At 45.8% G+C, this 27,751-nt stretch overlaps 3 protein-coding genes across 14 annotated transcripts; 2 read left to right on the top strand and 1 right to left on the bottom strand.

Moving 5' to 3' along the window:
- Positions 1-1,313: 1,313 nt before the first annotated feature.
- Positions 1,314-11,779, bottom strand: GMPR2 (guanosine monophosphate reductase 2). Of its 7 annotated transcripts, NM_001131259.1 has the most exon segments (10): positions 5,195-5,839; positions 6,023-6,182; positions 6,866-6,908; positions 7,077-7,183; positions 7,276-7,357; positions 8,291-8,464; positions 8,611-8,694; positions 10,842-10,956; positions 11,095-11,216; positions 11,647-11,779. In NM_001131259.1, coding segments are annotated over 3 exon segments (228 nt in total). In that variant the 5' UTR covers positions 11,182-11,216; positions 11,647-11,779; the 3' UTR covers positions 5,195-5,839; positions 6,023-6,182; positions 6,866-6,908; positions 7,077-7,183; positions 7,276-7,357; positions 8,291-8,464; positions 8,611-8,668.
- TINF2 (TERF1 interacting nuclear factor 2) lies at positions 1,812-17,995 on the top strand. Of its 6 annotated transcripts, XR_010136851.1 has the most exons (11): positions 2,069-2,289; positions 2,436-2,540; positions 2,654-2,755; positions 3,124-3,231; positions 3,320-3,416; positions 3,561-4,017; positions 4,106-4,173; positions 4,281-4,372; positions 8,979-11,782; positions 12,720-12,805; positions 15,777-17,995. XR_010136851.1 is itself a non-coding variant. In XM_024231129.3 (10 exons), the coding sequence occupies exons 1-9, from the start codon at positions 2,098-2,100 to the stop codon at positions 9,063-9,065; spliced, it is 1,308 nt and encodes a 435-aa protein (XP_024086897.1). In that variant the 5' UTR covers positions 2,069-2,097; the 3' UTR covers positions 9,066-9,084; positions 9,345-10,924.
- On the top strand, positions 12,018-27,645 carry NEDD8 (NEDD8 ubiquitin like modifier). The gene is made up of 4 exons (XM_024231514.2): positions 12,018-12,191; positions 26,079-26,126; positions 26,295-26,377; positions 27,279-27,645. Exons 1-4 carry the CDS (start codon positions 12,174-12,176, stop codon positions 27,373-27,375), a joined length of 246 nt encoding a protein of 81 aa, XP_024087282.1. The 5' UTR covers positions 12,018-12,173; the 3' UTR covers positions 27,376-27,645.
- Positions 27,646-27,751: the final 106 nt, after the last annotated feature.

Below are 27,751 nucleotides of genomic sequence, written 5' to 3'. Positions count from 1 at the left end.
ACAAAAAATTAGCCGGGCGTGGTGGCGGGCGCCTGTAGTCCCAGCTACTTGGGAGGCTGAGGCAGGAGTGGCGTGAACCCAGGAGGCAGAGCTTGTAGTGAGTCGAGATCGCGCCACTGCACTCCAGCCTGGGCGACACAGCGAGACTCCCATCTCAAAAAAAAAAAAAAAGGAAAACAACAGAAGTTCAGATCTACATAAGAAAGAAAGAACATTAGAGAAGGAATAAATAAAGGAAAAAAGGAAGATAACTAGAATTTCACACATATCCAATTTGGGGTACTTTGGGGACTGGGTGTTTCTTGGGCAGTCGAATGTGCGCATCAGCTGAGACTGATCCGGGGCGGAGACAAGGATGTGTGAACCATTATCTCTGGGAATGGAAGACATGGGCTAAAGACGGAGCAGTTTCACTAAATCCTTGTAAAGTGGTCAAGGAAGGCAACTAATCCAGCCAACAATTAAGGAGTGTAAGCTGTGTGTTAGGTTCTGTGCTTGTGATGGAAATGAGAGGCACCAGAAAGCCTGTGGAAGAGAGAGTCAAGGAAAGCAGTCAATTACATTAGGAGGCTGACAAGTTCAGTGCACAACAGAATCCTAAAACAAGAAACTAAGTGTGTGTGTGTGTGTGTGTGTGTGTGTGTGTGTGTGTGTGTGTGTGTGTGTGTGTGTGTGTGTGTGTGTGTGTGTGTGTGTGTGTGTGTGTGTGTGTGTGTGTGTGTGTGTCTCCCCGTCTCACTCTATCACTCAGGCTGGAGTGCAGTTACTGAAGCCTCAACCTCCCTGGCTCAAACAATCCTCCCACCTCAGCCTCCTGAGTAGCTGGGACTACAGGCGTGCCACTACGCCCAGCTAGTTTTTTTGATTTTCAGTAGACAGGTTATCGCCATGTGATCCAGTCTGGTCTGGAACTCCTGGGCTCAAGCGGATAGATCCTCCCCTCTCGGCCTCCCAGAGTGCTGGGATTACAGGTGTGAGTCACCGTGCCCCCAGCCTGTATTCTATTTCTTCTTCCTCTTTTTTTTTTTTTTTTTTTTTGAGAGGGATTCTCCCTCTGTTGCCCAGGCTGGAATGCAGAGGCAAGATCGCGGCTCACTGCCACCTCCCGTCTACTGGGTTCAAGCGATTCTCCTGCCTCGGCCTCCCGAGTAGCTGGGATTACAGGCGCCTGCCACCACGCCCAGCTAATTTTTGTATTTTTAGCAGGGAAGGGGTTTCACCATGTCGCCCAGGCTTGTCTGGAGCTCCTGGGTTCAAGTGACCCTCCTGCCTCGGACTCTCAAAGCGCTGGGATTAGACACAAGCCACCATGCCCGGCCTGTATTTTATTTTTTAAGGGCGGGCGTCCTCTTCTGTTTTATAAAAGGAACAGTCGAATTCCTACTGGAAGCAACGCGCGCAGAGGGGAAGGCTTTGTAGACCCCGGCTCTGGTTTGGGATTTAAAGAACTGAATTTCGATGGGTGAAGACAGTGGGAAAGGGCGGTGGCATGATCCTCGTTTTACAGACTAGGAAGTCGAGCCTCAGGGCAGTGACGGGGCTTCTCCGCAGGCTCCGCGAAGAAAGCGAGGCTGGGAGGACCCAGACCAGCGGCCACAACAGCCTCAGCGGCTACAACAGCCTCAGCGGCCTCAACAGCCTCAGCGGCCTCATGTCAGCCGGCAGAGGGTGCAGGGAGCTGGCAGCTACAGCTCCGCTGGGGCGTGGCCTTCTGACGCACCGTCACAGTTCCCTCTGTGGCCGCCCATTGGCTCCCTCTTACCGCCCTTTTCCGGGGCAAGGGAAGCTAGTAGCGGAGCCGGAAGTGAGGCACCCTAGGGCTCGAGACAGCGGCGGCGTTTAAAGCTGAGCCACCCAGTGCCACTGGAGACGGTCAGCTTCTCCACTCAGGCTCCTCCAGCCCGAGCCAGAAGACCCCCTCCCCCAGAATTCTGGGGGCCGATGGAAGGGAGCCGAGTCGGATCGCGAGGTACCCAGAGCCGACAGACCCGAGCGACAGGGCGTTGCCAGAAGCCCCGCCCCTAGGAGTGATCGGAAAGCCTCACCCATCCGGGTGAGGAACCGGGAGGGACCGCCTCGGGGCGGAGCCCGCCGACCATGGCTACGCCCCCGGTGGCCGGTCCCGCAGCTCTACGCTTCGCCGCCGCGGCTAGCTGGCAGGTTGTGCGCGGACGCTGCGTGGAACATTTTCCGCGAGTACTGGAGTTTCTGCGATCTCTGCGCGCTGTTGCCCCTGGCTTGGTTCGCTACCGGCACCACGAACGCCTTTGTATGGGCCTAAAGGCCAAGGTATTGGAGCAAGTAGGACCTGGAAGGGGAAAGAAAGAAAGGGGCGGGATGCGAGCACCTGACAAGGGCCCACAGCTTGGGGATGAGACTAGTTGGAAAAGGTCAGCTTGCCCCGAAGTGGGGATTCTGAATTCAGTACCGTACAGGTGGTGGTGGAGCTGATCCTGCAGGGCCGGCCTTGGGCCCAAGTCCTGAAAGCCCTGAATCACCACTTTCCAGAATCTGGACCTATAGTGCGGGATCCCAAGGCTGTGAGTAATCCCCGGAACAAGCCCTGACCCCAGTTACACTTGGTGCAGCAAAGTTGCTCCTCCTGTCTACTGGATGTTGGTGCTAACTTCTTTGTCTTCTGTATCCTCAACAGACAAAGCAGGATCTGAGGAAGATTTTGGAGGCACAGGAAACTTTTTACCAGCAGGTGAAGCAGCTGTCAGAGGCTCCTGTGGATCTGGCCTCGAAGCTGCAGGTGAGACTGGTTTGAAGGCTGTTATGTGGCTCCTATTTTCTCTAACCCATTTTTTTTTTTTTGGAGGAATCTTGCTCTGTTGCCCAGGCTGGAGTGCAGTGGCACAATCTCGGCTCACTGCAACCTCTGCCTCCCGGGTTCAAGCGATTCTCCTGCTTCAGCCTCCCAAGTAGCTGGGATTACAAATGCCCGGCTAATTTTTGTATTTTAGTAGAGATGGGGTTTCACCATGTTGGCCAGGCTGGTCTCGAACTCCTGACCTCAAGTGATCCACCCACCTCGGCCTCCCAAAGGGCCAGGATTACAGGTGTGAGCCACCGTGCCTGGCCACCAACCCACTTTTGACCTCCTACTCTCCCCCGCTGTAGGAACTTGAACAAGAGTATGGGGAACCCTTTCTGGCTGCCATGGAAAAGCTGCTTTTTGAATACTTGTGTCAGCTGGAGAAAGCACTGCCTACACCGCAGGCACAGCAGGTTTTGTTGGGGCAAAACATGTTAAGGGTAGAGTGTGGGGTGGCTGTATCAAGGACTGTGGTCTTCATACCTCTGTCCCTGCCCACAGCTTCAGGATGTGCTGAGTTGGATGCAGCCTGGAGTCTCTATCACCTCTTCTCTTGCCTGGAGACAATATGGTGTGGACATGGGGTGGCCGCTTCCAGGTACTAGGAATTTGGAGGTGTAGTGTTTAGCCTGAGACCTTTTGAGGCAGTCCACTGGAATAGTTCCATGGGCTCCGGGCATAAGAAACCAGTTATTCTGTTACTATCTGTTCTCTTTATAAGGGGCCTCATTTTCTTTTTCAGAGTGCTCTGTTACTGACTCAGTGAACCTGGCTGAGCCCATGGAACAGAATCCTCCTCAGCAACAAAGACTAGCACTCCACAATCCTCTGCCAAAAGCCAAGCCTGGCACACATCTTCCTCAGGGACCATCTTCAAGGACACACCCAGAACCTCTAGCTGGCCGACACTTCAATCTGGCCCCTCTAGGCCGACGAAGAGTTCAGTCCCAATGGGCCTCCACTAGGGGAGGCCATAAGGAGCGCCCCACAGTCATGCTGTTTCCCTTTAGGAATCTCGGCTCACCAACCCAGGTCATATCTAAGCCTGAGAGCAAGGAAGAACATGCGATATACACAGCAGACCTAGCCACGGGCACAAGAGCAGCCTCCACTGGGAAGTCTAAGAGTCCATGCCAGACCCTGGGGGGAAGGGCTCTGAAGGAGAACCCAGTTGACTTGCCTGCCACAGAGCAAAAGGAGTGAGTGGAACAGAGTTGCTTCTTAGTAGGAGCACATTCTTTGTCTGCCTTCCCTTCATCCTATCCTCTTTGCTTGCTCTCACCTCAGGAATTGCTTGGATTGCTACATGGACCCCCTGAGACTGTCATTATTACTTCCTAGGGCCAGGAAGCCAGGTAGGTAGTCTGAGTCAGGATTGGATCAACAGCCTCCTCTCTTGGGGACTCTCAAGAGCCTGTGTTCATCTAGAAGTAGTAGTTTGATTCTGGTTTCCCTCCTACAGTGTGTCCTCCATCTCTGTGCAGCTCCGTCATTACCATAGGGGACTTGGTTTTAGACTCTGATGAGGAAGAAAATGGCCAGGGGGAAGGAAAGGTGAGTAGGAAGGAGCAGAAAGCTGGGGAAGGGGATGGGTAGAACAAGACTGAGAAATCCACATGCTTCAGAATTCAGAGGGCTCAGGGAATGGTTTCAGATGGTAGGATCTCCCTGCTCCCTTCTCTACAGGAATCTCTGGAAAACTATCAGAAGACAAAGTTTGACACCTTGATCCCCACTCTCTGTGAATACCTACCCCCTTCTGGCCACAGTGCCATGCCTGTTTCTTCTTGTGACTGTAGAGACAGCTCTAGACCTTTGTGATAGAACTAAAATGCCCTCTGTACTCTAGTCTCCTGCCTCCTCAGCTCTGCAAGTAGTTTAGTAGGAATGAAGTGGAAGTCCAGGCTTGGATTGCCTAACTGCACTGCTAAAAATATTTGTAATCCTTAATAATTAAACTTTGGATTTGTTAAAATACTGCCTTGATGTGAAGGAGGGGAATTAAGGTTTCCATAAGGTCAGCATAGGTCATTCCTTAGAAACAGAACTGGCCCTTCCAAACTGGAAGGATCCCTTTGCCGTTTTTTACTTCCCTTGCTAAGTGTTCAGCTGTGCCTAAAAGGGTTAGCAGGGTTGACAACCTGGAAGAGAAATGTCCTTTGGTATTCTGGAAATATGTGTCCTAATGCCAGAATATACTTTGTAAATTCTCATGCTGCCAGATTATCTGGGGGTGGTGGCACTAGAATGGAGATACTTCATGGGAATAATACTCATTGTTCTTGACCCCGCTGGGTCAGTGCTGACCCTACCACCACCCACTCTGCAGCAGCACCCAGATGCTAGCCTTGTACAGAAAGCCCCAGCATGTCTTTACAGTCAATGAGCTTTCTCTTTATTGAGGTATTTCAAATATACAAACACTTCAGAGCTTTTTAGATATGTGAAGGTCCCATTTAGTGAAGCGGATTAACAAAACATGATTCTAAAAGCCTGCCTCCTCTAGACCAAGGCCATGGAAAAGATTTATGTACCAATCAGCATCTTTCCCTTTTAATAATCTTCAGGATGTTGGGTCTCCAGATTCCCATTTGATTTTCTTGCATCATTTTCTCAGACTGTTTGCTTCCTTGCTTCCTCCCCAGTGAGTGCCTTGGGCATTTTGTGTGTGCAGATAGAGAAGTACAGAGTTACTGCAGGAGTCCTCAGGAGTGAGACAACAGGAAATGACAAAGTAATACAGAGCTGCAGTAGCTGGGATGGGGGAGGACCCCACTTGGGATGCCCCATAGTAGAGTACTGGTGCCTTGGGAGGGTAGAACTGCTCAGGTCTAGCACGCCTCACTGAAGATTGGATTCACCTGCTGGGTGACTCGGATGAAGGTAGTTCTCCTGCTCAATTCTTTGAGCTTAGCTGCTCCCACATAGGTACACGTAGAGCGGATCCCTCCTAGGATGTCTCGGATGGTATGTTCCACATCTCCTTTAAAAGGAACTTCCACTGTCTTTCCCTCTGAAGCTCTTAAAGTAGGAAAAACTTTATTATCTTCTCCTTCTGGATTCCTTAAGCCCAGGGACTCTTCCCCAGACCCTAGCATTGAGCCCCAGTTCACCATGCTTCTCTGAGAACTGTACCATCCCCCTCTCGGCAGCCATGAGTTCTGCCTCCATATTATTACTAAGCTCCTGGGCCAGCACACATACCTGTACTCAGCCACGCCCCCGGCATACTTCTTCATGGCCATTTCAGAACTCATTCCATAGAAGAGCTTGTACTTCTTGCCGTCCCTCTCGATGAGCTCACCACCTGACTCACTGTGCCCAGCCAGCATGCCACCCAGCATCACGAAGTCAGCTCCTGCCCCTGCCACCATCATGGAGGGAAAAGAGATTAATCTGGCCAAGGTGCTCACATGGCCACCCTCAAAAGCAACTCACACCATATTCTCAGTCCTGACAACGATTCCAGCATCTTCCTTGTTCTGCTTCCCTAGCTGACCCACAATCCATGCAGGCCTGATCTGCCCTGGCCTCTATTCCTCAGTGGGTATGATTTCCCCAAGATTTAAAAAAGAGCCTCTGGAGAGTCCCTGCCTGGCTTTTGCTTTCTCCTTTTGCTGTTTTTACCATCATCGTCTGGTCATTTCATTTTACTGTGCCCAGCTAAATAAGACTCATTTCATGTGTCCCAAGAGCAAAGATCCCCAACTTTAATGGGAGTAATGATCTCCTGGGAAGCTGTGCAAAATGAAAAATGCAGATGTGCTGTCCCATTCCTCAGAGCCTAATATTTTTAGGTATGGCTGGGGCTTAGGAGTCTGCACTGTGCAGCAATCTAGGAGATGGTAGATGGCCCTGGCCCACACTTGGAGTCTCAGATGTCCCCTGCTGGCTGCCCCAGGTGATACCATAGACTTCAGAGTCACTAATTCACATTATGAAAGAATCTGAATGACTTCCTGAGCCTCTCTTAGCCTGACCCTAGACCCTCAGAGGTGATTCATCCTCTTGTATAGAATCATCCTTCCATGCTCTCAAGCTCCTTACCAAAAGCCTTGGCCACATCCCCAGGACAGCTGCAACCTCCATCCTGCAAAGTAAGGAGCACTATGAACACAACATGGATTTTCCAAGCCCTCAGCAATGTCCCAACAGCCCAACTCAAAGCCAACAAGAACCCAGGAATTCTAATCCATCTCTGCCACCTCCATACCCTGCAGAAACCCCACTCATACCCTACCCTGCCCTTCAGCCTTACTGAAATGATGTGGCCTTTGAGGCCATGAGCAGCATCTGCACACTCCATCACTGCACTGAGCTGTGGATACCCTACTCCAGTTTTCTTCCGAGTAGTACACACAGAGCCTAGGAAGACCATGATAAGGGTGAGAATGACGTGCTCCACAGGTGTTTGCCACTGAAAGGGGGTAGCCAGTGGTCCCAATGAACCAGCTTACCTGGCCCAATTCCCACTTTGATGATGTCAGCCCCAGAAAGGATGAGCTCTTCTACCATCTCTCCTGTTACCACATTCCCTGCCTGAGACAGAGCAATTGAAATACAGCATCCTTAGGGCCAGAAACAGGAGGTCATGTATTGTTACAGTATGCATGGACCATGACTTTCCAACATTATTACAAAGAAAGGATAACTAGGTCCCCTCTACTGGGCCCTCTGAGGGCTTTTACACTAGCCACTTGAGAGAACCCTGCTCCCTACCCATTCGCCCAACACCAAGCCAAGGTAGGAGTGAGTGACCAATGTCGCCACTGAACCTAGGGTAAAGCCGAGGTCCATGATGCACTTTTCTAAGGCAACAAGGTGCTATGATCAACAGGGACACATGAAGTGGCATGGAGGAGCATTCAGTGAGGCAAAGGGAACTACTGGACCAGGCTCACATCTGATTTACAGTAGATTTAGCTTCCCTTCCTCAAGAGACCCAAACATATTCTGTCCTTAAGCCATTCTGTCATAGAACCTGTCTGGCTTCAGGGAAAGGGAGAAGGCATGGTAGTGTAGGCTAAAGACCCATTTGACCAGTTGTAGTGGCTTTTGATGGTCAGTAGACACACCCCTCAATGCTGTGAAGAAAATGAAGGCCACTCTTCTAAGGTTGTAAAAAAATAAATCACTGTTCATGTGACCCCTTTTTATGTGACTGTAGTATGTGTCCATTTCAGTGGGCAGATGTCTATGTACCACAGGTATGTACAGTGCACAGATGTTCCATCATGGTTTGGTGAGTGACATCAGGGACATCAGATTTACAAAGACTATGAACCAAGGGTCAGAGATACTACACTGACCAAATAGACATTTTCAGCTTAGAACTATGGATAATCATCCAGTATCATGATTAAATGAACTGGGAATATCATAATGCAGCAGAGGAGAAATGGACTGATGTAGCAAAACGGAGTGGCAGGAAAGTGGAAAGATAAAAAGGTACCGACTATAATAGAAACATACCATGATGGTGTGCTGGGGGAAGCGCTTCCGTACATCTTTTACAAATTCAACAAAGTGTTCAGAGTAGCCATTTGCCACATCCAGGCATATATACTTCACCTGGGGAATAGCTTCCAGGATCTGTTCCAGCTGCTCAAAGTCAGAAGAGCCTGTGCCTGAGCTGGCAGCCAGATGCTGTGGGAGAAACAGAGCCATTGGCATATCAGAGATGATCTGGTGGGCAGCCAGTGGGTCACTGGTGAGTGTTGGTCCCCAGAAAGCCAAAATATAATTGCTGGAAAACTGGGATAAGGAAGGGAGCAGGGTATGCCCAGTGTTACCTCAAGACAGTCAGGATTCTGGCCAGCAAACTCTTGCCACTGATCGAGGCTATAGTGCTTATGGACAGCAGTGAAGAGAGAGAACTGGGGAGAAGACAAAGAAGCATCAAAAGGGAGAAAACTTTATTAAGGTCTCTTTTTCTAAAAACAGACCTATTCTATCTGAGGGAGGACATGATTGAAGTTGGGGAGGAAACAAGTCAAAGAAGTCAGGTTGAGCTGGGATTTGAGTTCAACCTTTCTTCTCTCTAAAAATACCAGTAGGGCTTTTTACCATAAGCTAGCACTTGTCAGATTTCCCACCAAAGTACTGAGTGATCTGGGTTGGATTTCATCTGCCAGCACATTCACTGCTTCTGACTTAAAAGGTGACAAGCTGCTGGTGCAGTGGGACAGGCAGCAGACATGAAAGAACCATGAAGAGGCTGGATGGAGCCTGTGTTTCTCTGCACTGACTCAGCCCCTCCTCCTAAGGTAACCTAGTACTAAACTATTTTTGGTTATGTTCTCGTTCATTTACCAGCAGAATTCAGTAGATCTGGATGCTCACCAAAGGTAATACCTTAAGGTTGATAAGAGCTGATAAGGGGCTACCCTACCCTGTCGCCATCTCTAGTGGAAAAAAGTACAAATCTCCTAGTTGGGGACATGGATCAAGCTAAAAAATCTGTTTCATTCAGTCCATTTTAATAAAGTTCAAGGATATAATGACTCATCAAACTCATATTCTCTAGCTCAACAGATTGCAAACAATATCCCAATACTTTGAAGAAGGCATTCAAAGGTCATTGTGAATGCTGGTGTTTGTGCTTTACATGTCTACATGCAAACAGACAAGAGACAGCAGTTGGCTGAAACAGCACAAATCTTGCAACTGACAAGAAACCCAAGGAAGTCATGTATTAGCTAGCAACAAGCAAGTGCTCTACATACATACTCAGAGATCAACAATATCTAGCTAAAGCTGGTATTGAATTCTGCTTTCTCAACAACTCTATCATCAACATACTGATAAGCAAAGAAAAGTCACTATAGGATAAGTCGGCAGACGTTGGAGATATACTGGCAGAGTGTGGCATGATGAGCACATCAGATTACATACCAAACTTAGAAAAAGATGTTTCCTTGCATCCAACCTTTTTATTACAGTAAGACTTGGCTCTTATCTCTAAAACCTGATTTCTTTACCTCTCATCAGCAATACTGAAAGTCAGGCTCCACATAAAGCATCAAGACAGTCCCCAAAAAGGTTCATGTATTACAGCACGTCTGTTAACTCTGCAGTCAGAGTCACCATTTCTGAACTCTGCTGGTCAGGGCAGATGGACAGTGGGCAACAGGAAGATTCCTAAGCAGTTACTGAATGGCAATAAAAATAAAGTAAAAATAAAACTGCATAACTATCAACCTCGAAGAAATGACAAGACATTCCACAAAGACACAGCAATCAAAAATAGAAAAAGGATATGAAGTCCTTAAGACTAATGGAGCCACAAACAATAGCAGAATTCATCAACCAGGGCTACATGGATCAACCAGCAGAGTGCATATGTTCTCAAAGTGCCCAGATAACTCTCTACCTTCTCAGCAACAAGTATAGAGGCAGGTAATAGTACTGACAGGAGCAGCATCTTCCATTTCAAAGTGAACAACTTGTATATAAGAAAAACACATCCCATTTGGGGCACATCCCAGAAACTCCCAGGAACCTAGGACTTAAAGAAGAGGAAGATTAAAAAAAGAAGAATGGCAGAATTATTCTTTTGTTAATGAATTGTTCTTATTAAAGAAAATTAATAAGCTGCTTCTCCTAGGATCTTCTAGTTAGGATTTTTGAATGCTTAAACTGTAGTTTCTGGACTAAAACAGTGAATGCTTAATGTGGACAATCGCGTAACTGAAGGGATGCGTGTGACTGTGAGGGGGTGACCTGGGTGGTGGGAAAAGTTGGCAAAGTGTACAAACTGCTCAACAGGACAAAAGGGAAAATTATGTTCATATATCAGAAATATCGGAGCAAAACTTAGCTTTGAATCTCACTAATTCAGATGGCCTTTTGAACTTACCAGATAAAGGGCTTTAGTAGTGGAAAAAACCGTAAATCAGAGCATCCTGACTGCTAACTGCCAGAGAGCTGACTGGGCATCGGGGTGGGGATGCAAACACCTCTGCAGTCAGCTGGGCTAACTGGACACCAATAGAGATGGGGCATGAGGAAAGCCCTACCTTACAGAGGACCTTGGCCATCTCAAAGGTGCCCACAGTATCCATATTGGCAGCAATGATGGGAACCCCAGTGTATGTCTGCTTTGAGTTCCGAAATGAAAAGGATCTTGTGAGATCCACCTGCAGATATGAACAGGAAATTGACCATTTCATTAATCCAAAAAACGTACCATATTAGGACAAGGACAGGTATCTTTCTTGGTTGTGGCCCACCGGGAGCGTGGGGTCAAGAAACAGCAAGTAGAGAAACTTGCTCACCTCACTTCGAGACTTAAGGGTACTGCGTTTGGGCCTCAAAAGGACATCCTTGAAGTCCAGTTTCACATCGTTGTCAATATGAGGCATGGCGCTTAGCCTCGGGGTAGCGATGAATCTGAGGGCTGGAAGGCAGGAAGTCATAAGGACCAATCTTCCCCTGGGCTTTAACGTCCTGTTACGGCTGGCGGCCTCTCTTTGCTTAAGTTGTGGAAGGTCGGGCAAAGGCCGAAGTGTGGTCCCTGAAGCCTGTCACCTCGACCCATCCCGTGGCTGCGATTACCCTAGGGCTCCATCCCAGGTACTGTTTGTTGGGGAGAAGAGCTGGGAAAGGGTTGTGAGAGACCCTGACGGTGCATTCCTTACCCCGCTACACTTCCTTCTTCCACCCCTGCAAAGAGCAATGGGGCAAGAGGCTGATTTAGGGGAACGAAGGAATGTTGGCGACAGGGGGCGGGGAGGGTTAATAACTAGTTTCCGGAATAGGGGTACTCACTTCCTGTTTCCTTGGTCCAGGCGGCAGTTGACCAAAGATCACCTTGCTTAGCAACTAACCTCGTGCAATCCCGCTGAGCCTTCTGGGCCACGCCAACAGGTTCCTCTAGTTGCCGGCGAGAACTACTAGCCGACGAATTCCAGCTTCGGCGGCGGCAGGGCGAGGCCTTCTGGATAACAGAGTTCACGCACTGAGGTTGCTGTTGGATCCGAGGGGGGTTAGACTACAACTCCCAGGGGGAAACGGGCGGGACCGCCTCCTGGCACGATGGGAGATGTAGTTCGTTCTGCCCCAACTTTTCGCTAGCCCGGGTTCGCCAGGGACTTTCAGAATCGCAGAGTCGTCATCTCTGCTGTTGCTAAACTGGATGCCTCATTCCAATTTACGACGGCACTGAACCGAAACGCGGGAGCACTCCTGAGCCTTTCCGGAACCCCGTGGAAAGAACGGGGGGGGGGGGGGTGGAGCCAGGCAGTGACCCGGAAGCAGAAGTGGCCCTTGCAGGCAGAGTGCTGGAGAGCGGCATCGGCGACCGGAGCGGTAGGAGCAGCAATTTATCCGTGTGCAGCCCCAAACTGGAAAGAAGATGCTAATTAAAGTGAAGGTGGGAGCACTTCCAGCCTTGCCAAGACGCAGTAGTACTGGGCTGGCAGCAGTGCCTTACGGGAGACGTGGGGAAGGAAAACCACGCCTTTCCCTAGCCTAGAGGACGCTGACTGCCTCAGGGCTCTGCGCGAGGGGTGGTGGGAAATAGGGGGACCCAGAAGGGCTTTGAGAGCGGGGCCCAGGTCCCACCTGACGACCCTGGGGTATTTTGCCATGCCTACTTTTTTGCCAGGACTGTGCTGTCACCCAGAATGGGATCGCTTTTGTCGGGTCTCACTGTATTCGAACCCCCGCAGTCATAGAGAAGGCCTAGCAGCGGCTTGACTCCCCCGTCTCTCAGATTCTTGGAATAAGCGGTGCTCTCCATTCTTCATTCCCAGGGTACCTGCTTCTCCCGGTCCCTAACGTAGGTCGCCTCCGAGCACAGCCCTAAAACGTTAGCCCGGAGAAACCGGGGCCTCCCAGGGGCTGGACTATGAGCCTTTACTGGTGGTTGCCAAGGTGTGGTATCTCACCCGTCCTACAGGAACCAAAGCGGGGAGTGTGTTCAGTCAGCACCTGTCTTTCTGAGCCTGGCATCCTGGACCAGCCTCACTTCCTTGGCTGAGGCAGGTTAGTTACCGCTGCCCTAGTTCTTGGTACTAGCCATGGTTTCCTTCATCTGCATCTCTCAACTCCCGTGGTGGTTCTTCACCAATTTCCAGCCCTCATTAGTCCTATCCTGCTGTTTCCTCTTTTGTGCCTTCAGACAGACAGAGACCCCCCTACGCCCCCCTCAAAAAAACAGAACTGCTGACAAGTGAAGTCTAATGCTAGTTTGGCCTTTTTGTAGCTAAGTAAATCTATCGTTATTTCATCAGCATCATAGCATATTTACCGTACATAATAGTCATTCTTAACCTTCTCTTCCCCAGTCGTTCCAAACTACTTCTTAGCTAAGATTTGAGGTCTAGTATTAAAATAGTATGTTAAAGATGATTTTTTTTAACGTTGAGGAGCGGCCTATATAAGAGTCGTAACATCAATTTAATAGGTGAATGGGTCACTGGCACCATTAAAAAGAGAAAATAGCCTGTGCGCGGTGGCTCACACCTGTAATCCCAGCACTTTGGAAGGCCGAGGCAGTCCAATCACTTGAGCCCAGGAGTTCGAGACCATCCTGGGCAACATGGCGAAACCCTGCCTGTACAATAAATACAAAAAATTAGTCAAGGGTCTGGGCGCATGCCTGTAGGCCCAGCTATTCCGGAGGCCGAGATGGGAGGATTGATTGATACTGGGATGTCGAAGCCGCGGTGAGCAGTGATGGCACCACTGCACTCCAGACCCTGCCTGAAAAAAAAGGCCTGGCCCAGTGGCTCACGCCTCTAATCCCAGCACTTTGGGAGGCCGAGGTGGGTGGATCACCTAAGGTGAGGAGTTCAAGACCAGCCTGGCCAACATGGTGAAACCCCGCCTCTACTAACAGTACAAAAACTAGCCGGGCGTGGTGGTGGGCGCCTATAATCCCAGCTACTCGGAGGCTAAGGCAGGAGAATCCCTTGAACCTGGGAGGCGGAGATTGCAGTGAGCTGAGATGGCACCATTGCACTTCAGCCTGGGTGACAAGAGCGAAACTCCATCTCCCCCTGCAAAAAAAAAAGAAAGAGAGAGAGAGAGGAAGAAAATAGGAAATAATATAGTGCTAGGTAAGGATATTGTTTTGTGATTTTTTTTTTTTTTTTGAGATGGAGTCTCGCTCTGTCACCCAGGCTGGAGTGCAGTGGCGCCATCTCGGCTCACTGGAAGCTCCGCCTCCCGGGTTCATGCCATTCTCCTGCCTCAGCCTCCCGAGTATCTGGGACTATTGGCGCCCGCCACCGCGCCCGGCTAATTTTTTGTATTTTTAGTAGAGACAGGGTTTCACCGTGTTAGCCAGGATGGTCTCGATCTCCTGACCTCATGATCCGCCAGCCTCTGCCTCCCAAAGTGCTGGGATTACAGGTGTGAGCCACCCCCCGCGCCTGGCCTTTTTTTTTTTTTTTTTTTTTTTTTTTGAGACAGAGTCTCACTCTGTTGCCAGGCCTGAAATTTTTTATTTTATTTTATATGTATATTACACGGGGTGTTACTAGTTCATACTAATTTTTAGTTTGGATCACTGTCAAAATCTTGAGAAACACTAACTGTTGAATATTTTTTTTTGAGACAGTCTCACTCTGTCACCAGGCTGGAGTGCAGTGGTGCAATGTCGGCTCACTGCAACCTCCACCTCCCGGGTTCAAGCGATTCTCCTGCCTCAGCTTCCTGACTAGCTGGGACTACAGGGCGTGTCACCATGCCCAGCTAATTTTTGTATTTTTAGTAGGAACGGGGTTTCACCAGGTTGGCCAGGATGGTATCGATCTCTTGACCTGGTGATCCACTCACCTCGGCCTAAAGTGTTGAGATTACAGGCATGAGCCACTGCGCCCGGCCTGTTGAATACTTCTATTGGCTTTTCAATGCATATGGGTTCTCATGTCCACTAGGTCCAAAGAAGTTAAGTTACTAATGTTAAGTGTTTTGTACACTTTTTGAAAATTTCACCCCACATGAAGAAATTTTATGTCACGACCCATAAGGCACAAAAACTTTGCTATTTGTGATATGCTCTCAAACTTTCAATTCTAAGTTGATTTCATAACCCACTGATGGGTTGAGACCTGCCCACTGATGGGTTGAGACCTGCAGTTTAAAAAGTACTGTTTAAAAGGCCGGGCATGGTGGCTGCAGTTTAAAAAGTACTGTTTGAAAGGCCGGGCGTGGTGGCTCACGCCTGTAATCCCAGCACTTTGGGAGGCCAAGGCGGGCGGATCACAAGGTCAGGAGTTCAAGACCAGCCTGGCCAACATGGTGAAACCCATTCTCTACTAAAAATATAAAAATTAGCCGAGTGTGGTGGCACACACCTGTAGTCCCAGCCACTTGACAGGCTGAGGCAGCAGAATTGCTTGAACCTGGGAGGCAGAGGTTGCAGTGAGCCAAGATCGTACCATTGCACTCCAGCCTGGGCAACAGAGTGAGACTCTGTCTCAAAAAAAAAAAAAATACTGTTTGAACAAAAAAACAATGCTGTGTGTGGAAACTTGAAAAGAAAATACAGTGTCCTATCTCCTGTGGTCTTGCTAAAATGCTGATTATGATTCTATGGGTCTAGGGTGGGGCACAGGTTTCTGCATTTCTCACAAACTCCCAGGTGATATTGAATGTCTGAGAGCTACACTTTGAATAGCAAGATTCTAGATTTTTTCTGTTTCTTTGAATCCATATTTATGTGGTACTTCTCTAAAATTGCCAGTCTTCTTTCCTGCAATACTTACCCTTCTGCCTTCAAACAGGCCTCTGTGCCCCATCTCTCTCTATCTCCCCCCTCCCCCCATCCCCTCTTGTTTGTTGCATTTCTTTATTAAATACATAGGAAAGTAGTTACACATGAGATAGCTGTTAATCTCATCTGAAGAAAATATTAATTTAAAAAAAAAAAGAACTGTTAATTACCATATAAATGACATATTTTTATTACAGTTCCTTTTTTTTTTTTTTTTTTTTTTTTTTGAGACAGGTTCTCACTCTGTCGCCCAGGCTTAAGGTGCAGTGGTGCCATCACAGCTTACTGCAGCCTCAACCTCAGGCCCAAGCAAATCTCCCATCTGAGCCTCCTGAGTAGCTGGGACTACAGGTGTGTGCCACCACTATACCCAGCCAATTGTTTTATTTTTTTGTAGAGATGGGGGTCTCATTGTGTTGCCCAGGCTGGTCTAAAACTCCTGGGGTCAAGTGATCTTCCCACCTCATCCTCCTAAATTGCTGGGATTACAGCCGTGAGCTACCATATCTGACCCCTTTTTGAATTATTATTTTTTTTGTTTGTTTTTGAGATGGAGTCTCACTCTGTCGCTCAGGCTGGAGTACAGTGGCACGATCTCGGCTCACTGCAACCTCCGCCTCTTGGGTTCAAGCGATGCTCCTGCCTCAGCCTCCCAAGTAGCTGGGACTACAAGTGCCCACCACCACACCCGGCTAGCTTTTGTATTTTAGTAGAGACGGGGTTTCGCCATGTTTCCCAGGCTGGTCTTGAACGCCTGACCTGAGGTGATCCACCCACCTCAGCCTCCCAAAGTGCTGGGATTACACGCATGAGCCACTGCGCCTGGCCTCATTTTGTTTTTGTTTTGAGATAGTCTCACTCTGTCACCCAGGCTGGAGTGCAGTGGTATGATCTCGGCTCACTGCAACCTCCACCTCCCAGGCTCAAGGGATCCTCCCAACTCAGCCTCCCAAGTAGCTGGGACTACAGGTACATGCCACCACACCTGGCTGATTTTCTGTATTTTTAGTAGAGATGGGGTTTCACCATGTTGTCCAGGCTGATCTTGAACTCCTGAGCTCAAGTGATCCACCTGCCTTGGCCTCCCAAAGTGCTGGGATTACAGGCGTGAACCACCGTGCCCACTGAATGATTCATTTTCAACTGCTGTCTCTGTGTAGCTGACTTCTTCCATATTTTTCTGTAAGATTTTACAATTAAATTCTTCCTGATTTAAATCTTGTTACCTTGTCTCTATGGTTCTAAAATTAAATGCATCATCTTCTGTCATAAGCCATATCCCAGTACCCATCTCATGTATTAATCCCATCGATCATTCAGGTGTCTGGAATACAATTCTTTAGAGTCATTTAAAATTACATGGTCATTTTATAAGATCTAATTTTACACTTAAAACCTCTTTCTGTTTGATTTTTGTTTCCATCTCCATTACCCTCATTCTGGTCTCGGTTCTTACTCATTTATATGTTTATTTCTCTGTAATACTTCCAACCAGATTTTCCTACCATCATATCCCCTCTAAAGTTTAGTCTAAACCAAGACATGACATACAAAACCATAATGTGCAGGTCTTCCTTGAGCTTCTTTTTCATTATATTACACCCTAACCCCAGATCCTTCATTGATTTCCTCATTGCAGATTACTTTGGCAACTGTCTTTACTGTGTGAACCAGTTTTCTCATTCATGTTAAAAAACATACAATAAAATGCACAGTTCTTAAGGGTTTAGTTCAGTGAGTTTTTGACAATAGCATACGTTCATGTAATTACAAAATCTAAACATTTGTATTCCTACCCCCTCAAGAGTTTCATAGGTTAGTTTTGCTTGTTTTAGAACTTTATATAAATGGAATTATTGAATGTACAATTTTTGTATCTGGCTTCTTTCATTCTGCATAATGTCTATTGTAATCTGTGGTTTATTCCTTCTTATTACTGAATAGTATTCCATTGGATGAATTATATCATAATTTGTTTATCCATTCTCCTGTTGATGGGTGTTTGAGTTATCTCCAGTTTCTGGCTATTATGAATAAGGCTTCTATGAACATTGTTATACGAGTCTTTTTGTAAACATGTTTTTATTTCCTTTGGATAAATACCTAAGAATGAAATTACTAGGTCATGTGGTAGATATATGTAACTTTAAAAAGAAACTAAGGGGTTATACCATTTTATATTCCCACCTGCAGTGTATGAGCATTCCAGTTGCTCTGTACCCTTACTAGTATTCCTTACTAGCTGGTACCCTTGTAGCACCATAAAAATGCTGATGTCAGTCATTTTTATTTTGGCTATTATAGTGTTATAATGTTATATAAATTAAAACACTATATCTAGTGTTATATAATGTTATCTCATTCAAGGCTTAAATTGATTAACATTGATTTTCATTCACCATAGCACTTTGTCATTGCCCCTTGTGTTTGGACAATATAGCACTTCCTTTTGTTTTGGTTTGGTTTGTTTTTAATTTTTAACTTTTTTTTTTTTTTTTTTTTTTTAAGACAGAGTCTCCCTCTGTTGCCCAGGCTGGAGTGCAGTGGCACAATCTCGGCTCCCTGCAACCTCCACCTTCGTTCAAGTATCCACCATGCCTAGCTAATTTTTTGTATTTTTAGTAGAGACAGGGTTTCGCCATGTTGGCCATGCTGGTCTCGAACTCCTGACCTCAAGTGATCCACCTGCCTCAGCCTCCCAAACTGCTGGGATTACAAGTGTGAGCCACTGCGCCCAGCCAGAACTTCCTTATATACAGCCTTATTCTATGAATTTTATGTCTAATTGTTTCTTGGTTGTACATCTTTGCTTGATAAAGATTGTTGGCAAGGCTGGATCACATTTCTTTTGTATTTCCTCCAGTGCCTAGCGCAGTATGTTAGGTTTAGGTTCATCTTTTTTTTTTTTTTTTTTTTGGAGATGGAGTCTCACTCTGTCACCCAGGCTGGAGTGCAGTGGCATGATCCCCGCTCATTGCAACCTCCACCTCCTGGATTCAAGCAGTTCTCCTCCTCAGCCTTCTGCATAGCTGGGATTACAGGTGCGTGCCACCACACCCAGCTAATTTTTTTTGTATTTTTAGTAGAGACAAGGTTTCATCATGTTAGCCAGGCTGACCTCGAACTCCTGACCTCAGGTGATCCGCCCGCCTTGGCCTCCCGAAGTGCTGGGATTACAGGCGTGAGCCACTGTGCCCAGTCTAGGTTCATCTTATACTTGTTTAAATAGCATTGAATGTATTGTCAGGTTACAGTGTGATATATCAAGAATATCTTCTAAAATTGTTCAATTGCTTTAAAACAACTTCATGGACAATTTCAAACACATACATCAGGAAAGAGAAGGGCGTATGCACCCTTCATCCAGCTTCAAAAATTATCATCTCATAGCCAGTCTTATTTAATTTAAACTCACCAACTCCTTTTACCTGATTTTTTTTAAAGCAAATTCCCGATAGCATAGCATATGTTATTCATACATATTTCAGTGTTTATTTGTGAAAGATAACCTTTTTTCTAACATAACCATAATTTTTATGTCTAAAAATTTAACTGATTGCTTACTATCATCAAATTACCCTATTGTCTCTCTCTCTTTTTTTATTAACAGTTTGAATCTGGATCCAATTAAGATCCATACATTGCCATTGGTTTATGTGTTTTCAATTTCTTTAAATCTGTAGATTCTCCTTTTTCCCATTTTTTTCTTGTTGAATAGAGTTTCCTGCAGTTTGAATTTTGCTGATTACATTCCTATGTTTTTCTTTTTTTTTTTTTTGAGACAGAGTCTTGCTCTCACCCAGGCTGGAGTGCAGCGGTTGTAATCTTGGCTCACTACTGCAACTTCTCTGCCTCCAGGGTTCAAGTGATTCTTGTATTCTTATGCCTCAGCCTCTCGAGTAGCTGGGACTACAGGCATGCGCCACCATGCCTGACTAATTTTTGTATTTTTCATAGAGATCGCCATGTTGGCCAGGCTGGTCTCAAATTCCTGGCCTCAAGCGACCCGCCCACCTCGGCCTCCCAAATTGCTGGAATTACAGGCATGAGACACCGCAACGGGCTCCCATGTTGTCTTGACCTATTCCTCTTTCCTCTGTATTTCCTGTCAGCTGGCAATTAGATCTAGAGGCTTGATTAGTCTTTGTATGTTCATATGTGAGAAGAATTCATAGGTGGTGATGTGGTATGTACTTCCATCAGATTGTTTTGCTTTGCTTTCTGTGATGTTAGTCATTTCCTAGATCCATTGTTTCATTGGGGGTTACAAGCTGGAGATACTCTAATTTTCTTGTTGCTTCATATATTAGCTGGAATATTTGAACAGTGTCCAAAATGGTAGCCATTAGCCACATTTGGCTATTGAGCACTTGAAATGTAACTAGAGAGACTGAAGATTTGAAATTTTGATTGTACTTGATTTTAATTAAATTTAAAAACTGAAACTTAGCTGGGTACAGTGGCTCACACCTGTAATCCCAGTGAGTTAGGAGGCTGAGGCGGAAAGATCACTTGAGGCCAGAAGTTTGAGACCAGCCTGGACAACATTTCGAGACCCCATCTCTACGAAACAATTTTCAGGCCGGGCATGGTGGCTCACGCCTGTAATCCCAACACTTTGGGAGGCCGAGGCGGGTGGATCATTTCAGGTCAGGAGTTCGAGACCAGCATGGCCAACATGGGGAAACCTCATCTCTACTAAAAATAACAAAAATTGGCTGGGCATGGTGGCTCACGCCTGTAATCCCAGCACTCTGGGAGGCCAAGGCGGGCAGATCACAAGGTCAGGAGATCAAGACCATCCTGGCTAACACAGTGAAACCCCATCTCTACTAAAAAATACAAAAAATTAGCCGGGCGTAGTGGCGGGCGCCTGTAGTCCCAGCTACTCTGGAGGCTGAGGCAGGAGAATGGCGTGAACCCGGGAGGTGGAGCTTGCAGTGAGCCGAGATCGTGCTACTGCACTCCAGCCTGGGTGACAGAGCGAGACTCCGTCTCAAAAAAAATAAATAAAAATAAAAAATAAAAATAAATAAATAAATAAATATAAAAGCCAGGCGTAGTGGCACGTGGCTGTAATCCCAGCTACTTGGGAGGCTGAGGCAGGAGAATTGCTTGAGCCTGGGAGGCGGAGGTTGTGGTGAGCCGAGATGATGCCACAGCACTCCAGTCTGGGTGACAGAGTGAGACCTTGTCTCAAAAAAAAAAAAATTTTTTTTTTTTTCTTTTCAAAAAAGAATTAGCCAGGCATGGTGGTGTGTGCTTGTAGTCCCAGCTATTCAGAATGCTGAGGTAGGAGGATACTTTGAGCCCAGGAGTTGGAGGCTGCAGTGAGCTATGATTACTCCGCTGTGTTCCAGGCTGGGACACAGAACAAGACTCCATCTCAAATAAATAAATAAACAAATAAATATAAAAAACTTTTAAGTATGTTTAGAACAAGTTGGGTGTATAAATCTACTTTTTCTATTGTAAATTATGAAACTTAAATATATGTCAAGTATTTCAGATGAAAATTTACCATTTGAATTTTTTTTTTTTTTTTTTGAAATAGGGTCTCACTCTGTCACCCAAGCTGGAGTGCAGTGGCACAATCAGCCCACTACAGCATTGAACTCCTGGGCTTGGGCAGTCTTGCCTCAGCCTTCTGAGTGCCTAGTTGCTGGGACTACAGGCCTGTGCCACTATGCCTGGCTAATTTTATTGTAGAGATGGGGATCTCACTATGTTGCCCAGGCTGGTCTCAAAACTCCAGGGCTCAAGCAGTACTCCCACGTCCCCTTCCCAAAGTGCTGGGATTACAGGCGTATGCTACCATGCCCAGCCTACCATCTCTATTTTTTTTTTTTTTTTTTTGAGGTGCAGTCTTACTCTGTTGCCCAGGCTGGAGTGCAGTGGCATGATCTCAGCTCAGTGCAACCTCCGCCTCCTGGGTTCAGGCGATTCTCCTGCCTCAGCCTCAGCCTCCCCAGTAGCTGGGACTACAGGCGCCCGCCACCATGCCCAACTAATTTTTGTATTTTTAGTAGAGATGGGGTTTCACTATGTTGGCCAGGCTGATCTCAAACTCCTGACCTCATGATCCACCCCCTTGGCCTCCTAAAGTGCTAGGATTACAGGCGTGAGCCACCGCACCCAGCCCTATCTCTACATGTGATGTAAATATGAAATACAGGATTTTGAGGATTTGGTTAGAAAAAACGTAAAATATATTAATTTTTATATTGATTACATGTGAATAATATTTTGGCTATGTTGGGTTTAAAAATATTAAAATTTTACCTCTTAAAGAACTTTTACAATGTGGCTACTAGTAAATTTAAAAATTGCATATATGGCTTGTATTACATTTCTACAAGACAGTGCTGCTTTACAAAATCTTACCCTTATCAAAGACTTTTTTTTTAAATAATTTGTTCTCATTACAGCATATTCACATTTGTGGTATAAAAAATGGAAAATACAGAAAAGCATAATAATGTAATTAAAATCACCCATAATTCCACTGCTGAAGTTAAAGCATTAATATACTGTATATACCCTTCCAAGCTTTTTGGAGAGCATATAGATGCATGTGTTGTTTTTACAAAATTTTAATTATACTCTATATACTATAAATTTTTGGTAAATTATCAGCATATTGTTAATATTTTACAAATAGTTATCCAAACATTGTTTGAGGGCTTCGTAATTTTTTTTCTATGATTGTACCATAATTTATTTAACCCTCAACTGTTTGATATTTAGATTGTGTTTCTAATTTTACAGTATCAAAAGGTTGCAATAACCATTGTTGTAGGTTTACTTTTGGACATAATCATGAGTATTTTCCTGGAAGTATTGTTGCTGGGACACCATATTGCCAAATTGCTCTCTAGATATATTTATGAGCCTCTACAGTCGATTTCAGAAACAAAGGGCCAGCTCTAGAGTTTTAGAATTTACAAACCAATAATTCTTTTTAAAAATATAAGGTCCAAGCATTTTGCTCTTGGGAGAGCGGCTCTAGGTCTTCTCCGAGAGTCTTTTTTCACTCTTTAAAAATTTGTGGTCGGGTGCGGTGGCCCACACCTATAATCCCAGCACTTTGGGCGGCCGAGGCAGGCAGATCACCTGAGGTCGGGAGTTCAAGACCAGCCTGACCAACATGGAGAAACCCTTCTCTACTAAAAATACAAAATTAGCCAGGTGTGGTGGTGCATGCCTGTAGTCCCAGCTACTTGGGAGGCTGAGGCAGGATAATTGCTTGAACCTGGGAGGCAGAGGTTGCAGGGTGAGCTGAGATTGTGCCGTTGCACTCTAGCCTGGGCAGCAAGAGTAAAACTCCATCTCAGAATAAATAAATAAATAGAAATTTGTATTATCGGCCAGGCACGGTGGCTCACGCCTGTAATCCCAGCACTATGGGAGGCCGAGGCAGGTGGATCACTTGAGGTCAGGAGTTCGAGACCAGCCTGGGCAACATGGCAAAACCCCATCTCTACTAAAAATACAAAATGTAGTCAGGCGTGGTGGTGCCCGTCTGTGGTGCCAGCTACTCAAGAGGCTGAGGTGGGGATCACCTGAGCCCAGTATGTCGAGGCTGCAGTGAGCCATGATTGCACCACTGCACTCCATCTGGGTGAGACTGAGACCCCGTCTCAAAAAAAAAAAAAAAAAAAAAAAGTGAAATAATTTGTGGACAACACAGAATTACAAACTTTTTATTTTGTCTTTTTAAAGTTACCACAAATTGTCACCACCATTCTCTAAAAGGACATTAACACCTGAATATATTTAGTTTCATGAAAATTTCACTGTTAACACTGCTTTTCTCATTTTACCATAGGCTGCTGAAAATTTTCACACAGACCAGCATAGGTTACGGTAGAAGCTTGAGAATCACTGCTGTAATTTATTCTTTCATATCCAAACGGGTTAATCCAGAGGAATTGTTCTTGTATTTTTGGAAACATACTAGTACTAAATCATTCTCCTTGTTGGGAAATTTTCTGAATTCTTGTTTCATGCTGTTCTATGTGAATACCATAAGGAGAAACCATGTTATTTTGTGAGCTACTATAGGAGTGTACATTGGGTCCCAATACTAGACCAGCCAGACTCAGGTAGGACGGAGTACAGAAATAAAAGCACAGGCTCCGGGACCAGGGAATCTGGATCCACTCTCTACTTTTGATTGTGTAGATATGTTTTTAACCTAAGTCTTATTTTTCTCATCTATAAAATGGAAATAGTAATAGTCCATATCTCATAAATACTGGGAGAATTAAATGTGATGCATGTAAGATGCTGATCATAGTTACTGACCCTTAGAAAGTGTTCAATGGCTGGGCAAGGTGGCTCATGCCTGTAATCCTAGGTCTTTGGGAGGCCAAGGCAGGAGGATCACTTGAGCCCACGAGTTTGAAACCAGCCTGAGCAACATAGAACTCGTCTCTACAAAAAAATCTTAAAAATAGCTGAGTGTGGTGGTGCACACACCCTGTAGTCCTTGCTACTTAGAGGAGGCTGAGGTGGGAGATTGTTTGAACCCAGGAGGTCAAGGCTGCAGTGAGCCAGGATCACACCACTGAACTCCAGCCTGCGTGATACAGCAAGACCCTGTCTCTTAAAAAAAATAAAAGGAAAAAAATAGTTTTCAGTAAATGTTAGCTGTGATTATAATATGATCATCAGTATATTTAGCCCTTCAAAAATATTCATTGACTGCTTGTGTGTCAAACACTAGGAAAGTTTAACACTTAAACAACTAGCTGTAATTGGTATATTAATATTGGAAGTATTAATAAAGTACACTGGGATCGGGTCTACATATCATACAGGAGGTTTTATACATTGCTGGAGTGCAATGGCACGATCTCGGCTCACTGCAACTTCTGCCTCCTGGGTTCAAGCAATTCTCCTGCCTCAGCCTCCCGAGTAGTTGGGATTACAGGCATGCGCCACCACGCCTGGCTAATTTTGTATTTTTTAGTAGAGAAGGGTTTCCCCATGTTGGCCAGGCTGGTCTCGAACTCCCAACCTCAGGTAATCCACCCACCTCAGCCTCCCAAAGTGCTGGGATTACAGGCGTGAGCCACTGTGCCCGGCCAGGAGATCTTACATTTAAGGGGTCTTGAAGTTTGGAGAAGGAGAAGGGGAGGATATTGCAACAAGGAAAACAACGGAAGCAAAGAAATGCCCATAAATTAGAATGAGCATGGTGTGTTTGTGGCCTGGATCACTACAGACTAATGCAGATAGAGCTTTTAAGAGCAAGGACAGATGGGAGAAGACACAACATTTATGACTGCATAATCAGTATAATTATTGTGTTTAGATATCACCAGCCCTTAACTTATGGAAGAAGACAAGAGCTGCAGTTTAGGATTTAGGTAGAAGTCTGGAAAGATATGGGAGATGTAATGTTGACTTCTCGTCTTCTTTTCGTTTCTCTTTTTTCTTTTTCTTTTTTTTTTTTTTTTTTTTCCGAGGGTGTTGCCCAGGCTGGAGTACAGTGGCACAATCGTGGCTTACTGCTGCTGCCTCTAATTTCTGGACTCAAGCAATCCTCCCACCTCAGCCTCCCAAATAGCTGGTACTACAGGCATGCACCACTGCACTCAGCTAATTTTTGTTGTTTTTTTTTTTTTTTTTTTTTTTTTTTGGTTGAGACAAGGTTTCGCCGTGTTGTCCAGGCTGCTCTGGAACTCCTAGGCTCAAGAAGTGATCCTCCCGCCTCAGTCTCCCAAGGTGTTGGGATTGCAGGTGTGAGCCACCATGCTCAGCCAATTCTAGCATTTTTTAAAAAACTGCTCAGAGATGACTTCTGGTGTCCTTGAGAATTCTTCGAATTATCTGAATATTAATTTCTAGCATTGATATTTAGAACAAGGTCCTTCTGACTTTTTTTAAGATACCTTTCAGGCCAGGCGCAGTGGCTCACGCCTGTAATCCCAGCACTTTGGGAGGCCGAGGCGGGTGGATCACCTGAGGTTGGGAGTTTGAGACCAGCCTGATCAACATGCAGAAATCCTGTCTCTACTAAAAATACAAAATTAGCCGAGCCTGGTAGCGCATGCCTGTAATCCCAGCTACTCCAGAGGCTGAGGCAGGAGAATTGCTTGAACCTGGGAGGCAGAAGTTGCAGTGAGTCGAGATCGTGCCATTGCACTCCAGCCTGGTCAACAAGAGCGAAACTCCATCTCAAAAATAAATAAATAAATAAATAAATAAATAAATAAAACCTTTCATTGCCATATCATCCAAAATAATGCCAATATTCTCACTGATTTTGGGGGACTGATTTTAGAAGATGACTCATGGAATTAGGATCAGATGGTTCAAAGAATCTTGCCCTATCAAAGTTGTTTACAGCCTAAAAATATTTGATAAATGAAGGTATGTTCAAAGCCTTCTCATTCCCCAAAGCAGTGCTGCTGAGAATATGCATCTTTTAGAAGGCAGTAGATCCCAAAGACCAAGATAGGATGTTTTACCTAGAAGACAAATTGTACATTGGGCTTTAAGGACTCATGAAACCATTGCCTGTTTCAGACGCTGACCGGAAAGGAGATTGAGATTGACATTGAACCTACAGACAAGGTGATGCATGCCCAACTCCTCTTCATGTACTTCTTGCCATGTATATTTGTTTGCATATGCTTATGAACTTGGTCCTTTTGCTCTCATGCTGTCTGCATAGCCCTTGTTCTTTCCATTTCCATGGTCCTACCCCTGAGCAGCAGCCCCTGACTACTTGTCTCTCTAAAGGTGGAGCGAATCAAGGAGCGTGTGGAGGAGAAAGAGGGAATACCCCCGCAACAGCAGAGGCTCATCTACAGTGGCAAACAGATGTGAGTGGAGTGAGAATGACAGCATGGCGATCTTATGTGAAGATGAGAAGATGAGAGGGGGCACGTACTGAGGTGGATCGGTGGTGCCTCTTGTTTTTGGTGCCTTAGACTCTTTGGCAATCTGGTGAAGCCTCTAAGCCCCTTCTCAGAATAAGATTTTTTCAGGCATAAAACAAAATATATAGAATTAAAGGAAAACTAATTATATTGAAATAGTTATTAAAATACTAAAACAAATTTGTGATATAGTAATATATGTACTTTTTTATTAATGCATAAGATCTAATGGTAGGTCTAATATGACCATAATTTTGAAATATTTTCAAGATACCCATAAATGATTATGATAGAAAATAGTTAATTGCTATTGTTAACAAGTTACCTATATTGCTAATACTACTGTGGATTTTGGGCTATGTTTAAAGTTAGAAGAAATGTTAAATTTCAGTTGGGGGTTAGTAAAAATAAAGATGGGATTTTTTTTCTCATTCAAGTTCACAGACCCCCAGAGATCCAGGAAACTCAAGAACTCCTGTTCTGGCTAGGCGCAGTGGCTCACGCCTGTAATCCCAGCACTTTGGGAGGCTGAAGGGGGTGGATCACCTGAGGTCAGGAGTTTGAGACCAGCCTGGCCAACATGGTGAAACCCCATCTTTATTAAAAATACAAAAATTAGCTGGGCGTGGTGGCGGGCGCGTGTAATCCCAGCTACTCGGGAGGCTGAGGCAGGAGAATTGCTTGAACCCGGGAGGTGGAGGTTGCAGTGAGCTGAGATCGTGCCACTGTACTCCAGCCTAGATGACAGAGTGAGACTCTGTCAAAAACAACAACAACAACAAAAAACTCCTAAGTCGTCTTTTTCTTTTTTTTTTTTTTTTTTTTTGGCTTCCTTTTCCTGCAGGAATGATGAGAAGACAGCAGCTGATTACAAGATTTTAGGTGGTTCAGTCCTTCACCTGGTGTTGGCTCTGAGAGGAGGAGGTGGTCTTAGGCAGTGATGGACCCTCCATTTTACCTCCTTACCCTGTCGCTCATACTGAGGCATCATATATCCTCTCACTCTCTGGGACACCATAGCCACTGCCCCCTCCCCTGGATGCCCAGTAATGTATGTCTACTGGTGGGAGACTGTGAGGATCCCAGGATTCAGTATTCCTGGCCCAGAGGGCCCTTGCTGGCTACTGGGTGTTAGTTTGCAGTCCTGTGTGCTTCCCTCTCTTATGACTGTGTCCCTGGTTGTCAATAAAATATTTCCTGGCCTCCTGGAATCTTTCTTCTGTTGCACAAGTTGACTGAAATAAAAATGGACCTAACGCTCACTCAGTTATAGCAGGCTGAAGGAATCGGACAGTGGAAGGAATGGTGCTCTTACAG

Source organism: Pongo abelii, chromosome 15 (genome assembly GCF_028885655.2).
Source record: "Pongo abelii isolate AG06213 chromosome 15, NHGRI_mPonAbe1-v2.0_pri, whole genome shotgun sequence".
Taxonomy (NCBI): domain Eukaryota; kingdom Metazoa; phylum Chordata; class Mammalia; order Primates; family Hominidae; genus Pongo; species Pongo abelii.
This window is presented reverse-complemented; position numbering and strand designations above follow the sequence as displayed.

Coding starts and splice junctions, on each gene's coding strand:
- TINF2 (XM_009248948.3), top strand. CDS start 2,098: ATGGCTACGCCCCCGGTGGCCGGTCCCGCAGCTCTACGCTTCGCCGCC. Junction 2,756..3,123: donor ATCTGGCCTCGAAGCTGCAG/GTGAGACTGGTT, acceptor CCCCCGCTGTAG/GAACTTGAACAAGAGTATGG. Junction 4,174..4,280: donor TCCTAGGGCCAGGAAGCCAG/GTAGGTAGTCTG, acceptor TCCCTCCTACAG/TGTGTCCTCCATCTCTGTGC.
- GMPR2 (XM_009248951.3), bottom strand. CDS start 11,235: ATGACTTCCTGCCTTCCAGCCCTCAGATTCATCGCTACCCCGAGGCTA. Junction 8,465..8,610: donor AGAATCCTGACTGTCTTGAG/GTAACACTGGGC, acceptor TTTCTCCCACAG/CATCTGGCTGCCAGCTCAGG. Junction 6,183..6,865: donor GGATGTGGCCAAGGCTTTTG/GTAAGGAGCTTG, acceptor TGATGGTGGCAG/GGGCAGGAGCTGACTTCGTG.
- NEDD8 (XM_024231514.2), top strand. Junction 26,127..26,294: donor ACATTGAACCTACAGACAAG/GTGATGCATGCC, acceptor GTCTCTCTAAAG/GTGGAGCGAATCAAGGAGCG. Junction 26,378..27,278: donor ATCTACAGTGGCAAACAGAT/GTGAGTGGAGTG, acceptor CTTTTCCTGCAG/GAATGATGAGAAGACAGCAG.